Source organism: Bubalus kerabau, chromosome 5 (assembly GCF_029407905.1).
Source record: "Bubalus kerabau isolate K-KA32 ecotype Philippines breed swamp buffalo chromosome 5, PCC_UOA_SB_1v2, whole genome shotgun sequence".
Classification (NCBI taxonomy): Eukaryota; Metazoa; Chordata; class Mammalia; order Artiodactyla; family Bovidae; genus Bubalus; species Bubalus kerabau.
In genome coordinates, this window is record NC_073628.1 from 29,958,881 (window position 1) to 29,975,089 (window position 16,209).

The window sequence follows — 16,209 nt, forward strand, 5'->3', positions numbered from 1 at the left end:
AGATAAGAAAGTGAACCTGCTCACTTTTTAAGATTTTGATTATCTGCTTTATTTTTAATATTTTTAAAAATATTATTAAAAGCATACAATGAGAAATATACACTGGAAACCTCTTGTGAAAACAGGTTTTAAAATGTATAACATTTCCTTTTCTGATTATAAAAGTGTTACATATCAAATAGGAAAAGTATACTAAAAAGAAAGGACAATAAAAATCATACATAACTTAATCACCCAGAGACACTTTCATTGACTAGTTGGTAAATGTCCATTACTCCTGTACATGCTACATAGAATTTTATCTTAGAAGACTTTTTTTTAACATAAAGTTTTAGAAATTTTTAGAATTGGCTTGAAAGATGTATGTTTCCATTTTCAAAACAGCAAAAGCAGCATACCAAGACCCATTTTCCACCTACAAGCATTGTGCACCCATTCTGCCTTCCCTACAGATCATTTAATAATAGAACAAGCTTTCCCTTGAGTGGGATGCTGGGGACAGAGTCCTTTCCCTCTTGGTGTAAAAAAAGCTCTCTTTGGAAGTGTTTGCCATCACTGTTGTGGGTGGAACTGGAGTAGAGGAACTGACGCGTGTGGAGACAGCTCCCCTGGAGAGAAGTGCTTCTGGTTACACCTCCTGGCAGATTTCTCAATGAAAAACAAACAGCAATGATTTGGCTTCTCCATTTTATGAATTAAGCAAAAACAGCCCCACTCTTGGTCAGAATACAGATTTCTTGGTTCTTTTTCTGGTCCAATTCTCAGTTCTTGCTTTTCTGCTCATTGAGAAGAAGAGGTAGGGGAGTTGTGGGGGGAAGGAAACTGGGTCTCCAGGAAAGCTCCTGAATCATTATTTCCTTTACCTTTCCTTAAACAGCTATTGCACACCCTGGACAGGAGAATTTTGTCAATTCCCTCTACAGAGGGTTTTAAAGTGGGGAATCAAAGGAAGATTTCTTACAAAATCTGTAATGTTTTTAGATGAGAACATATTTAATACAGTGATTACAAAGTATTGGGGGCAAATTAATTTTGTCTTTAAACAATAAGACCATAGGGCTCATGGTAACTCAGATACTTACAAATGTGAAATTACTAAAAACTATCTTTATCTTGCATTTAGAGAGTGAGGAGGAGCCTGGTCAATGACTTAATGGAAGAAACAACAGAATTTTTGCAAAGGCATAACCAAAGAAGGTCAGATTTATCAAAGGAAGTTTGGTCAACATTATGTTTTTAGTGGATGATGTTGTATTCACAGAGACTATTCTTGCCTCTGTCTAGGTGGAAATATTGCTTAAGCTCTATTTAAAAACATTCCCTATTCTGCTCCTGTCCTCCTGATTTCCCAACTCTGCTTTAATTTTTTATGTAGCACCACTGCCAGCTATCATACCACTATTTTTCTTAGTGATCTATAACTAAGAAATAACTGCTTTTCTACAATAAAATGTAAGCTCCATGAGTGCAGGTGGTTTAGTCATGTCTTAACACCACTATACCTCTAGCATCTCAAAGAGTGCCTGGCTTATGATAGATACTTGTTGAGTAAATGAAATAACATCTCAGCAAAGTGTTTCACACTTTAACTATAGATTCTAAAGCCAATAGGTTTGTGTTCAGACTCCTGAATGTACTACTTAATCGCCGAATGGCATGAAACATTATTTAAACTCTCTGAGCCTTGGTTTGTATTTCTGTAAAAGGAGTTAGTTAAACTATTTACCTGCTGGGACTATCATGATGCCTAAATAAGAGAATATGTGTAAAATTATTAAGCAGGCCTGGTACTCAATAATTGTTGACTGTTACTTATTTCTAATAGCATTTTATATTCAGAAAAAAATGAAAGAAAAAAGCCCTGATCATTCAGTATCACTTGTGTTTAAATTTGCCTTAAGAATTAGTAATGCAAAAAGATTATTTCTCTTGTGGTAAAAATAGCTCTTTTCTCATATCAGATTTCTGCCTTTAAAATTATTTTCCCATACATATTATTCATAGTCTCATGTAAAGGCTTGTAAACAGCTGTCTTAAAATATATGTTTAGCCAACAGTATAGGGATTATAGAATTTCGGTATATGGAATCTTTGAATTCTAGCCAGGCATTATAAATGTGCTTAGAGAAATCCATAAAAGTTTGAGGTTAGACTTCTCTGATAAAAATTAAAGATTATTTCCCATACCCCTACCCTTTATTCAAAGAGAGTTCAGTTCCTAGTGGAACATTTTATCTTTTCAGGTGTTCTTGGGTTTCTAACTTGACTTTTGCTAAAGAGAAAACAGTTCTTTATTCAGATAACAAACTGACCATCACATGTATCTGTAGCATATAGTGAACTCCTGATAACAGAAAGAACAGCAAGTGAAGAAGACCTAAAGAGCCTCTTGATGAAAGTGAAAGAGGAGAGTGAAAAAGTTGGCTTAAAACTCAACATTCAGAAAACTTAAGATCATGGCATCCAGTCCTATCACTTCATGGCAACTAGATAGGGAAACAATGGAAACTGTGAGAGACTTTATATTTTGGGGCTCCAAAATCACAGCAGATGGTGACTTCAGCCATGAAATTAAAAGACACTTGCTCCTTGGAAGAAAAGCTTTGACAGACCTAGACAGCATATTAAAAAGCAGAGACATCACTTTACCGACAAAGGTCCATCTAGTCAAAGCTATGGTTTTTCCAGTAGTCATGTATCAATGTGAGAGTTGGACTATAAAGAAAGCTGAGCACCAAAGAATTGATGCTTTTGAATTATGGTGTTGGATAGGACTCTTGAAAGTCCTTTGGACTGCAAAGAGATCTAACCAATCCATCCTAAAGGAAATCGGTCCTGAATATTCATTGGAAGGACTGATGCTGAAGCTGAAGCTCCAATACTTTGGCCACCTGACGCAAAGAACTCTCATTTGAAAAGACCTGGATGTTGGGAAAGATTACAGGCAGGAGGAGAAAGGGATGACGAGGATGAGATAGTTGGATGCCCTCACTGATGTGATGGACGTGAGTTTGAGTAGGCTCTGGGAGTTGGTGATGGACAGGGAGGCCTGGCGTGCTGTAGTCCATGGGGTCGCAGAGAGTCAGACACAACTGAGTGACTGAACTGAACTGAGGGTTCAACTCATTTGATCCTCTCATTGTATCCATTGGGAAAGGAAATAGAAAATCAGGGAGGTGGTGACTTGTTCAAAGCCACAAAGAGATTGTGATTAAAACTGAGGTGTCCAGTAACACATGACTACAACCTCTCTCTGCATTGAAAGTTGACATCTCTGCCTGATATTAAATGGTTTATTGCAATATTCACTTTCAGTAGCAAGTTGAGCCCTCTACTCTCTGAATGAGTGCCTATAATCTATCATACCCTAAATCCAGGACAGAAATCCATGAATTAGAGAGAGAAGCCTTTAGCAAGCCCCAGGGATTGTTAGATTTTTGTGGCAGGAGAAACATACTATATCTGTGTGTGTGTACTGGCTCCCAAATGATATAGCCATAACACTGTGATTCTGTTCTTTTCCCTGCAAAAGGCAAATACGTAGTAATGACTTAGACAAATAGTGTGATTTTTCTGGAGGAAAAAACCATGGTATTTGGAAGTTTTTCTATTGACCCAGCCCTTTGGCAGTTTGAGCTTCTAGAAGACTGTAGAGATTTGAGCATGACTGGGATAGTTTAGACCCTTTGTCTAGAAGAAAGAGGTTCTTGCTTGCAACTCTAATTGATACAGCTCAATTTGTACTACTGCTATAAAGAAGAGAGGATTAATACTTAAAAATTAACAAATTCTAATGTACGGATTATAGAACTGTTTACTAATGTGCATTTGCATTTATAAAAGTGGAATTTGATATACTTTAGGTAAATATTCTGGCTTGCCTGATTATGAAAACTCCTTTTGTGAGAATGATTTTCAGAAAGAGGAACAAAGATACTTTAAACACAATGCCTTCATACTTTAAGCCCAGAAAGAAATAATGTTACTGGTACTATTCTGTCATTTTCTTTCACAAAAATAAAATAATGAAGATATTTATTATAATAAGCATTGGAAATAGATTCTTAAATCTCATCACCTAACTCTCTCTCTCTGTCTCTCACCTGTCTATCATCTTTTGTTTTCTACACTTACTTAGCCATTGCATCACTGATTGCATGCAGGAGTTTCTTAACTCTTCCAGTGAGAAGCATTTACAAATTCCTTTTGGTGAGAAAATAATTCAGACTGTGACTATAAAGCCTGCTGCAAAATACCACCATCTTGCTATGAGAGAACTGGTTCATAGTGATCCAGTCCTTTAGGGCCAGAGGTGACTATCTCTATTTCAGTCATCTGGCTGCCTATCAAACATCTAGCCATTTCCCCATTGTGGGCTCTATAGGTTTGGTATCTGGGGCAATGCAGAAAAGGCCTTCTTTTCTTCTGACAAAAGAAATACCCTTTTCAGGAGATGAATAGATGTATTGGGGAGGAGGGGTCCCTAAGGGTTTGCATGTGGTTTGCTGACACGGGCTTCTCTTGCCTTCCAGTCTCTTCTCCTCCCGCCCTTACTAGGTCTGGTTTCCACTGCGGCTGCCACATTCTACTACTGCAGTGCAGAAGCAGCCTCTGGGGGGAGGGACATGATTTTGAAGGAGGAGAGTCAGGTGAGCAGCTGGTAGAATGATTCTCCCGCTGCCATATGCCACTGTTGGGGCTGTCTAATTTCTCTGTCATGAGTGATGAAGTCATTTTTACAACATAATGAGGTACCAAGGGACCCAGAGGGCTGGCTTGTGCTTGTGTATTCCTTTTTTAATTTGGGAATGGGAGCATCAGATGTGACAAAGGGAGGCACCCAAGCCCTGATTTGATTAGATTAAATCCATTAAACAGCCGGCTCAGTCTATTCCTACAGATCCTCTCCAAGAGGATTAGTGCCCCACCTGGGGTGAGAAACACTAGATCCTTGTTAAGTGACAAGCCCCTGCCCAAATGGAAACTGATTGATTGATTCCAGGAAAATAGATATCATCTGTAGAAATGACAAGTCACCAGTGTTCCTGTCACCTCTTCCAGGCAAATACTTGTCGGGTGGGCTTGATATGTGAGGTTGTTTGTGACTATGGGTCACAGAAAAAAGAAGATGACTGGGAATTTCACAGCGAACTCACTGTGGGTCACACTGAATGTTAATCATCAGGCAGGTTGTGATGCTGGTTTTCAGCAACTGCATTTGCTTTTTCAGATGTTTCTGTATCAGGGATACTGTATGTTTCTCAGTTCTGGTAATCTGTTTGTAATATAGAACATCCTCTCTCTCTCACTCACACTTACACAGACACACACACACAGACACACACACCTTTCCTCTTTTTTTGTCTTACAGTATGAAGTGATTATATTCTCTTACATATAATCACTTTAAGAACACTGGAGGCTGTGTGTGTGTGTGTGTGTGTGTGTACGTATGTGTATAACACAGGAGAAACAAGTAAAATGAGGTTTTAACTTGAAAATAAGCAAATCAAATTCATCTTAGTATGTCATTTACTGCAAAGGAAATCATGAGGAAAACAATTTTAAGTAGCTTTCAAGTAGTTCATCATTTTGAAAAGCAATCTTAATAAGCAAATGGCTGTTATTTCATTTCACAGATATTGTAATGATGCTCTTTGATACATTTAGAGCATGAATTAGTTTCTAATCCTGTTCTTCAGGCATAGAAAAGTTAAGATTTTTTTTATATTTACTTTTGCATATTTCTTTGTTTTTTTTCCCTCAACCAAAATTTACACCAGGAGTGGATTTTTTTTAGGTAGCACCTTAGTTGCCAATTATAAGGACAAAGGCTTTAAACAGAATAAAATATAATTTTAGCTGAAGTCCTCTTACTACTTGGAACTTCAAGTTCATCAATATTTATCTAATTAATGATTACATATATTGACTATTTTTCAGCTAAAGCAATATTTTAGTTTAGTTCATTGCTAAAAAATTAGTATAATTTGCTAGAATTTGCATTGATTGCTTGTTTTTATATATAATACTAATATAAATATACTGCCTGATATTACATATACTGATATAAATATTGTCTGATATTATTGATAATGTACATTTACAAGTCAGAAAATTAAGCAAGTTATTTTAAAATGAAAATATGTTTATTTGGGGAAATTTATTTCTACAAAATATTTTTATGTAAAATATAATATTTATTTTTCTTCACATTATTCACCTTTATTTGGAAGAAGCTGTCATCAGACCTTACATGAGTTTCTTAATTGAAATGGATTATAAAGCAAAAAACAAAACAAATGGAAAACTCAGGCTATGGATCAGAAATTGGATTAATTTTACAAATGTGTAATTGGTTAATTATATTGAATAATATCTTAAATGTATATTCTATAATCATCAATTCATTAAAATATTCTCAGATGAAATACATTACTATTTACAGTTTACAGTTTAACATTTAACCTATGGTGAGACATTGAAAACCCACCTGCAAAATACTACTGTGGAATTTCAAAAGACAAAAGTGTTATAAAAATTGAACCTGAAAAATAAATATTTCCTTTGAGCTCCTGAAGTCAAGCAGTAGCATGGCTGTTTAACTCATATGATACTATAGAGTACAACCTTCTCCTAACTCATAGTTAAAATGAATCCAGAAATCTAGCTTTTATATTAAAATGGGGGAAAATAGAAAGCCAGCTCTATTGCATAGCAACACAGAAGAGACACTCTAATCATGTAAAGTGGAGAGGGGGTGAATGAATATCAGAAGAGCTTTTCAATCAATGTGAGGTAGATCATTCAGGTATAAAATTTCTTCTTTTCCCTAAACAGTACAAACAGTACATTTGTATTGGGGGTGGGAAGAGAGGGGATATGAAATATAAATTGTCTTCATAATTTTCTTAGTTCTCCATTTCAGGAGGCAGATGCAATTGCAATTAGAATTAAATTAATAAATATACATATCACTAAACTTTTTATATATCATCATTCTTCCTTACAGCAACTCTAAAGGCAGACATTCTTATATATTCAAAGACATTGTGTTACTGATCAGAGAAATGAACAGAATAGCAGAGTAACTTTCCCAAAGATCACTGCCTGGTAAAAGGAAGAGAAGTCTTTTGATCAGAGGATAAACTTGAAAAACAGATGATGGTGGGTATTATTTTCAAATGCAGTTGTGTGTCAAAGTTGAGACTAGTGCTAGGGAAATAAAACACACACGAGTAGTAAATGTTTCTTAGTACATAATCTATTTATTATTTCTTCAACTTCTTTATGTTCATGCTTATATTTGTTTGTTTCGGTAACATCAAGCCAAACAAAAATGATGACTGTTAAGCATAATACAACAAGCACAACTACATTAAACACTGGTAAATGGAGAAATTCTTTAGGAGGACAGTGTATCACCTCTGAAACATTACCACCTAATTTGATTTTGAAAGCAGAGCTTAAAGAGAGTCGTTTCAGAAGCTGATAAAGATGTGCTGAATAGAAAGTGTAACGGCAGTTGATTTTAGTATATCCCACAGTGCTGTTTGGAAGACTTAAGGATGAGGCCAGACTGGGCCATGCACTTGCTATTTCAAGTGCAGATTTATCCACAGGAATAGTCTCAATTCTATTAGTCCAGAACTACTATCCTACAGTTATTCTAGGGAGTAACTCAGCTTTCTAGGATTGTTAGAATACCCAGAACAGTAGTCCGTCCCCATTAAAGACTCAGGAACAAATAAATGGTCAATTGATCTTAAAGGCTATTGGGATAAAGAAGGCTCAAGAAAGAAAGACCCGTTATCACCTACATATAGGGAAGGGAAGATATCACTTCCCAGGATTTAAAATCTTTATACAAAAGGAGCTGGTGGTTATTTCTTAAGCACATGCTACATGCAAAGTATTCTGCTACCATCTAGGAATTTGAAGAAATAAAAGACCTAGACTGTGTTGTCCAAGAGACACAATTAATATGGAGGATCTTGGGGTAAGTCTTTTGAAAGTGATCTACAGTGTTTTAGAAATATCTGAGAGAGACAGTTGGAAAAGAAAAGTGTGCATGTGTGTGTGTATGGTGGGTAGGTATTGAAGGCAAGTGTGTAGGGGATACCAAGACAAGTAAAACTGATCTGAAGAAGACTGTAAATTTTTGTTTGCTTGTTTCCTGTCAGATTTTTTAAATAGACTGTTGAGGCACAGATGACGGACTGATGTATTTCAGTCCATACTGTGTGCCCTCAGAATGGGAGCTAAGATTCAGGCACTTTAAGCTTCTAGAATTTCAGGATGATACAGGACAACTTTGAATCCATGGTCACAGAAATAGCATTATTAATTAGAGCAAAAACATTCTGGAGGAAAAAGACAGACAATAACACTTCTCTGGAGACCTCTGTTGAATGTTAGGGAGTTTCTATATCATGATAGCTGATATTATAAACCACTTACTGTTTTAACCAGATACTGTCTCCTTTCATAATTGATTCATTTAATCTTCATAATAATCCCTTAAAGTATAAAGATACATTATCTCCATTTAACAAATGGAGAAGGTAAGGCTTAGAGAATTCAAGTAGTAACAACTGCACAAGATCAGATCTAGTAAGAAATTAGAGTTGGAAGTTGAATTCATACAGTGTAACCATAGAACATGTATTCTTAGCTAATGTTATGTTCTACTGTTTATATGTCCCAAAGAAAAATATGGCAGCCACTTAATCAGTTTGGTTAATGAACTGAAGTGAAAATTTCTGTCATGTCCGACTCTTTACGACCCCATGGACTATACAGACCATGGAATTCTCTAGGCCAGAATACTGGAGTGGGTAGCCGTTCCCTTCTCCAGGGGTTCTTCCCAACCCAGGGATCAAACCAGGTCTCCTGCACTGCAGGTGATTCTTTACCAGCTGAGCCAAAAGGGAAGCCCAGGAATAATGGAGTAGAAGTCTATCCTTTCTCCAGAGGATCTTCCTGACTCGGGAATTGAACTGGGGACTCCTGCATTGCAGGCGGATTCTTTACCAACTGAGCTTTCAGGGAAGCCCCCGATTTGGTTAATGAGGACAATCAAAACCAGGTCAGAGGACCTTCTCTTTTGGCCTTGATTGAATGATCTACTTATAATCTATATTTTATAAAGGAGATTGTCCTTTTCAGCGGGTGTTTCCACTTCACCCTTGCTGCTCCCCTCTATAATAAAAGGCAAGGCTCTTATTTCAGCTATGACAAGCTCCGTTCTCTCTGGACCTTTCCCTTGCCCCAGATCTGTCTCGTTTGTGAAGGCTGGGGGGAATATCTAGCATAATACTGCTAAATCAGTTATTCTCATATCAGGAAAAGCAACATCAACACCACCAGGGTACTTGTTAGAAATACAAACTCTCAGGCACCATACCAAGCTAGGAAATCAGAAGCTCTGGCCCAGCCCTCTGTGTTTGAACATGCTTCTTAAGGTGATGTTCATACATGAGGAACTCTGGAAATCATAGTGCTAAACTATGTTACATTCCAGAACTTTTTTTCCATACTCAGTTTTCCTATTTCTTTGACTTCTTTTCTGAAGCTTAGATTTTGTTCATAAAAGGACAAAACCCTTCTCACATGAGCTCTCTATTTAACTACTTACTTCAAATAACTACTACGTATACATTAAATGTTACAAGGATTAAAACACATCACAGGAAATATGGGTATTGGTTTATAATGACTTTGCATGAATTTTAATCTATAAAGATATTTAATCACTGTGTTGTACACCTGAAGCTAGTATAATGTTGTACATCAAATACACAAAATAAATAAGCAGACAAACCATAGGAGGGACAGAATAGAGTTCTTCTCTCACTCCCCACTGCTGTGACCATTCATCTTTCAATAACATTTTGGTCCTTCAGAGTTTTTGTTCTTTTATCTGCTGCTGCTGGCACTGTTAGGGCTAGTATTCGTTCTGCCACTATTAAAGTACAATATAGCTTCAGGGTTAAGTATTTAGAATCTACAACCAGACTTGAGTCATTATAAGACACAGTTCTCCACTTAAGTGTCTATGTGACTTCAGCAACTTATTTAACTCACCGGGACTTGGTTATTTTATCCATGAAATAAGAATGGTAGTAGTAGCCCTTCAATATAGTTTTTAGTTTAAAATGAGAATCTGGAACAGTGACTGGCACACAACTAGCACAATACCATTGGCTGTGATTATTTCTCCCTGACTGACTCACATTTATGGATTTATTTTTATGTGCCAGGCACCAGTCTACGCCTTTTAGGTATATTGTTTCTTTTAGCCTCACAACAATCCTATGAAGTGTGATAGACTAATAAAATCATTGACCAACTCCTAACACCTTTTAAATGCTTAGGATATGTCAGACATTCTTCTGGGTCCTTAACTGGTAATAAATCATAGGTTCTATAAATATCCCTGTTTTGTAGATGAGGAAGGAAGCATAGACAGTAAAGTACACTGTTCAAGATCACTCAAGTAGTAAGTGACAGGAATGGACTTTGAATCTCAGATGTCTGGCCCTAGTAAACATGATCTAGACCATTGCATTCCTTTTTATAGACAAGAAATCAGAAGCCAAATGAGGTTAAGTAGCTTTCCAGTCACATAGTTATTAACCAACAGAGCTAGAATCTTACCAAAATTTCTGTACAATATTGATGTCATCTTTTTTCCCTCTCCCATTTTAGTGACTTTGACTGCTTCACTCCCCTGCAAGCCTTCCTCTTATCTGAACTTACATGTATGCTTCTCACCTTCTGGCTCCCTGACTTCATCATTTCCTAACCCCTCAATTTCAGTAAGCTTTTCATGTTTACTGAACTTTAGGGGCATAATTGCATTCCCTCTGGAGTCACCCTAAACGCTATCATCTCCAAGATGCCATTTAACGATTTCTTCTCTTGCCTTCCCTGTTGTATCTACACCTGCTTAAACCCTCCTTACAATTTCCCTGTTCATCTCACTCCTGATGTTCTCCTACTCACGTGTATCACTGTGTTCAGCCATTTTCAATTCTGCCTTTGTTTCGGATATGTAATGCAATCTCTTCCATGTTTTGAAACTTTGCTGATTCATTTCCTCTTTGGAATTTCTTCATCCTTTTTCATATTAATCTTCCAAAGCCCAACTTTAAAGGTTCCTCCTGAAGGACTTGTTTCCTTGTCACGCCAGCTGGAATGGACTTTCCCCGCCTTTGCTTTCCATTTGCACTCCGGTTATGGCCTTTGGCATATGTTGTTTTTGGCTAGTTGTCTTTCTTTTGCTCTTCTACTACACATAGAGCATCCTTGTCTTTTTCTAGGTGTCTAGTTGCATCATGTGGGCTCCCCTGGTGGGTCAGCAGTAAAGAATCTACCTGCCAATGCAGGAAATGCAGATTTGATCCTTGGGTTGGGAAGATTCCCCTGGAGAAGGAAATGGTAACGTATGCCAGTATTCTTGCCTGGGAAATCTCAAGGACAGAGGAGCCGGGTGGGCTGCAGGCCATGGGGTCACAGAGTCAGACATGATTTAGCCACTAAACAGCAATAACAACAAGTTGCATCTTGTAGGTAAAAGAGCAGAGATTTACAGATTTCCATGTCAGGGAGCTTGGAATTCAGATATCAGCTCTGTTGCTTGCTTTTTTTCTCTTACACAGTCTGTCTCTAGTCTCTGATTTGTAAAATGAAAGTGTAACTCAGAGTTGTTGTGAGGATGAAATGAATTAATGTAGGTAGAGAAAGTATAGCAAGTGCTCTCTAAATTTTGGCTCCCGTTTCCTCCTCAACATAGTACCCTAAATATAGTCTCAAAGAGGTTTGGAGTGTGAAAGCATAAATCAATGTTGAATGAAGTGGCTGTTTCAATTTTGACTACCTGTAGTACATTAAGAAAAATGTAAAGACCTTCCATATTGGCCAAGAATTTTGATGATCATCATTTTAATTACTTGGATATTGATTTAGATATCATTTTCATAAAATCAGAAAAAACTAGATTCTGAAAAGTTTTATGAATTATATTCTTAAATAGTTGGAAAAAGTCAATCCATTTTTATCATGCAATGGCCACTAATAATAAAAAGGATGGCTAAACAAATTAAGAAAGTTAAAACTAGGAAGCATTTGGAAATGTCACAGATTATATAATTAGAAACACTATTCAGGGTAAGAATGGAAAATACACATTGAAAGTAATCTACTGAGATTTTTAATCTCAGGAATAGTGTGATTTCAAGTAATTTTGTGAAAAATGAGTATTTAAATTTTCAGTTTTAGTTCTGAAACACATTACTGACTACCTATTATGTGCACAATTTGATGTAAATCCCAGCAACAAAACCCACTGACCTTGGAATTATATGGACTAGATTTGAAACAAGATTCCTCTACTTAGAGCTGCTTAACAACTTGGGCAAGTGATATCTCTTACTTCAGGCTTAGTTTCTTCATCTAGAAAATGGGTGTATTAATAATGTCATGTCATTGGGTTGTTAGATTTTTGGTATATGAAGTATAAGCATGATGTCTTACCAGTTGAATAATCACTCATTAAATTTAGTTCTGACTACAATATGAATTGAGTAACAAATAGTTCATGATTGATTCAGCTTTACTGGCAGATGATTTTGTCCCCCAAGGGATATTTTGTGATTTCTGGGGACATTTTTTGTTGTCACCATTTGCAGGCATGTGCTACGGGCATCTAGTGCATAAAGGTTGGGGTGCTGTTTACATCATCATACAATGCACAGGACTACATCTCACAATAAAGAATTTTGTTCATCTCAAAATATAAACAGTGTGGAGGCTGAGAAACCCTAAACTAAAAAAAGATAAAATTAATCTCTCTCCAGTTTATCTAGAGATAGCAATGTTTTCAAATAGGCAGAAAGAAACTGATGATTGAAAGATATAAAATAAATGTCATGCATCATTCTTTCAAAATAAGTATTAGAAAAGAAGACACATATTAGATAAACCTGTTTAAAAAACATATATATATATTTTTGCAAACCTTAGCATGCACATGCAAAATTATCACCTGGACTGCTTGTTACAACAAATTTCCAGGCTTCACTCTTAGCACATTCTGTTTTGCAAAGTCTGGAGTAAGAAGTCTGCATCTTTAATAAGAACTCCAGGGAATTCTAATGCATCTGGTTCATGGACAACAATTTGAAGGAATTCTTCCAAAGAGCTGAATGGAGTAGTTGGATGTATAACTCATATAAACACTTTTGAAACTCCTTTAGTATTATGTAGCTCTGGCTCTCTTTATCCTTGATGTTGTAAATAGCCTCAGTCTCCTTTTTATTGAGCATAAGAAATAAAGTAAGATGGATATACAGAAACAACAGTAGTTTTCCAGTATACAGAAACCTACCCATAAGCCCAAAACTCCTGTGTCATTTTCTCTCTCTGCTTTCACCCTTTCTGGTGCACAGGTTTAACATTCAAACTCCCAGGACGGGAAAGACATTGGCCTTTGGGATCGGGTACCATTTACCACTAGGTCCAGGAAGCTTGCTTCATACACTCCCTTGTATCTAGTTCCTCTCAGCCCTAAAGGAAACCTCCAAAATGTTCTGGAGTTTGCACATAAGAGCATGTGGATTTCAGTCTTGAGACAGGTGAAAAGTCAACTGAAAATAATCAAGCATGAAAATACATTTTTAAACAATTTTAATAACAATTTTGAGTTTTTATATTTTAAAGACAAGATATGGGATTTTTGCATTTAATTTCTGGAAAATAAATCCATAGTTGGCAGAAGTTTAATATCGCTGGGCATTTTAATGGGGATAATCATTTCTAGAAATAAAAAGTTTCTATTTTGTGCCAAACATTTAGGAAATAAGTTACTCTGACTCAGAGCCAAAGATACCTGTTCAGGAAATAGCACACAGGAAGAACAGAAGAGAATATTCACCGCTTGAGTGACTGTTTAACTCTGTGAAGGGAAGCCACTGAGAACAGGTGGATTATTAGGCTATAGAAAGTAAACAAAAGTTTGTGTCCCAGTCTATGATTCATAGAAAAAAGCTGATCTACTTCATCCTTTCATAAAGTCATTTATCAAATTTCAGTAGCAGATTAATCATGATCAAGGCTCTTTCAGAAACTCACATCTTTAACAGTTACATTTAAACATGCTCCTGGAAAAAGGAGAACTTCTATGAGGCAGCCAATTTTGACTGAACTCAAGGTTCAGTGTTTGCCTTGAAAAAATTTACTGAGAACACACAGCTTAGCTCACTAGAGACAATGTGTCCCCAGATTTCTCTGCAAGAGAAATTTCTAAAATTACCTGGTTAAGGGGATATTTTTCTTCCTTAGTATTACATTATGAGAGATTTTTTTTTGTTAATAATGGAATTTAATTTTTACTTGTAAATGGATAAAGGTGTTAGCAATTCTATTTTGAATTGTTTATATGTATGCAAAAAAAGGGGTACCTAAAACCCCTCCACTCAACCACCTACACAGAAAGACAAATCTGAGGTAGATATATGAAGTATTAATTTTTTCTATTTTAAAAATATGTCCTATGGGAGCTGATCATTAGATCTGGGGAGCATTTACATATGATTCCCTTCATGAAATTTTATGAATGGAGTTATAATTTCCATACTTCAAGGTATCACACTAGACACAACTCCATTTAGGCACTTACTATTTCTTCAGCAGCTCTTCAGTATCTCCTATGTATCAGGTACTGTGCTAGGCATTAGAGATACAACAGTGTATCTGAAAAGCAAGCTCTTGCCCTTCAGCAGCTTACATTGTAGATGATACATAGACTCAAACCATATTCAGTGCTTAATTAACTATTTAAAATTTGTAATTATATCTATGAAGAAAGTGACTAAAATTATGTATAAACAAATTTATTCAGTTTAGTTCAGTTGCTCAGTTGTGTCCGACTCTTTGTGACCCCATGGACTGCAGCACGCCAGGTTTCCCTGTCCATCACCAACTCCCAGAGCTTGCTCAAACTCATGTCCATTGAGTTGGTGATGCCATCCAACCATCTCATCCTCTGTCATCCCCTTCTCCTCCTGCCTTCAATCTTTCCCAGCATCAGGGTCTTTTCCACGAAGTCAATTATTCGCATCAGGTGGCAAAAGTATTGGAGTTTCAGCTTCAGCATCAGCCTTTCCAGTGAATATTCAGGACTGATTTCCTTTAGGATGGACTCGTTGGATCTCCTTGCAGTTCAAGGGACTCTCAAGAGTCTTCTCCAACACCACAGTTCAAAAGCATCAATTCTTCAGTATTCAGCTTTCTTTATAGTCTAACTCTCACATCCATACATGATTACTGGAAAAACCATCACTTTGACTAGACGGACTTTTGTCGACAAAGTAATGTCTCTACTTTTTAATATGCTGTCTAGGTTGGTCATAGCTTTTCATCCAAGGAGCAAATGTCTTTTAATTTCATGGCTGCAGTCACCATCTGCAGTGATTTTGGAGCCCCCCCAAAATAAAGTTTGTCACTGTTTCCGTTGATGGGACCAGATGCCATGATCTTTGTTTTTTGAATGTTGAGTTTTGTGCTTCAAATGATGTAGCAATTCAAGATAGTCCAATATCTATTTGCAATGGCTAGCCAATCCAGTTCAGAACATTCTTATTCTTTTAGAAAAAAAAAAAATTCTGTCTTGAAATTGCTTGTAATTAACTTGATCTGAGAAATGTAGATCTGTTAACTCCTTTTATTTTTCAGAGTTTTCGGAGCTGCCATACTTCTTACCTCTACCCTGAATATGCTAATCCCATCAGCAGCCAGAGTGCATTATGGGTGTGTCATCTTTGTTAGGATACTGCAGGGACTTGTTGAGGTATGGAACTACAGGATGACATCATTTTAAGGTTGGCATGCTAATAAGAATCAGAAGATTATCTTTGTTTTGACCTACAAATAAATATATTGTATTAGGTTGTGTCTACACAGTGCTAAAAAAACTGGAAAAGTTAGAAACCAGATATGTTTAAATGATGACAGACTACCACTGTGACTGTTTACCCCACTTCTCTGGAACTGTGTGATGACGAAGTGTTTAGTGAATGACATAAAAAAAAAAAAAATTAACAGTTTTGTTAATGGGCTGTGATAAATTTTGAGTCCATCCTCTGAATTAGTATGTTTGGAGAGTTTTATAACAAGTCCCTGTTGGCTTTACATCATGACCTGAATTTT

At 36.5% G+C, this 16,209-nt stretch overlaps 1 protein-coding gene across 1 annotated transcript in view; it reads left to right on the forward strand.

Annotated features, from left to right (window-relative positions):
• The window catches only part of SLC17A6 (solute carrier family 17 member 6), a 39,914-nt gene that overhangs the window by 7,509 nt on the left and 16,196 nt on the right, over positions 1–16,209 (forward strand). Inside the window, exon 4 of the mRNA XM_055581368.1 lies at positions 15,736–15,850. Within this exon, the coding sequence (XP_055437343.1) occupies positions 15,736–15,850 (115 nt within the window). The remainder of the gene's footprint in view (positions 1–15,735; positions 15,851–16,209) is intronic.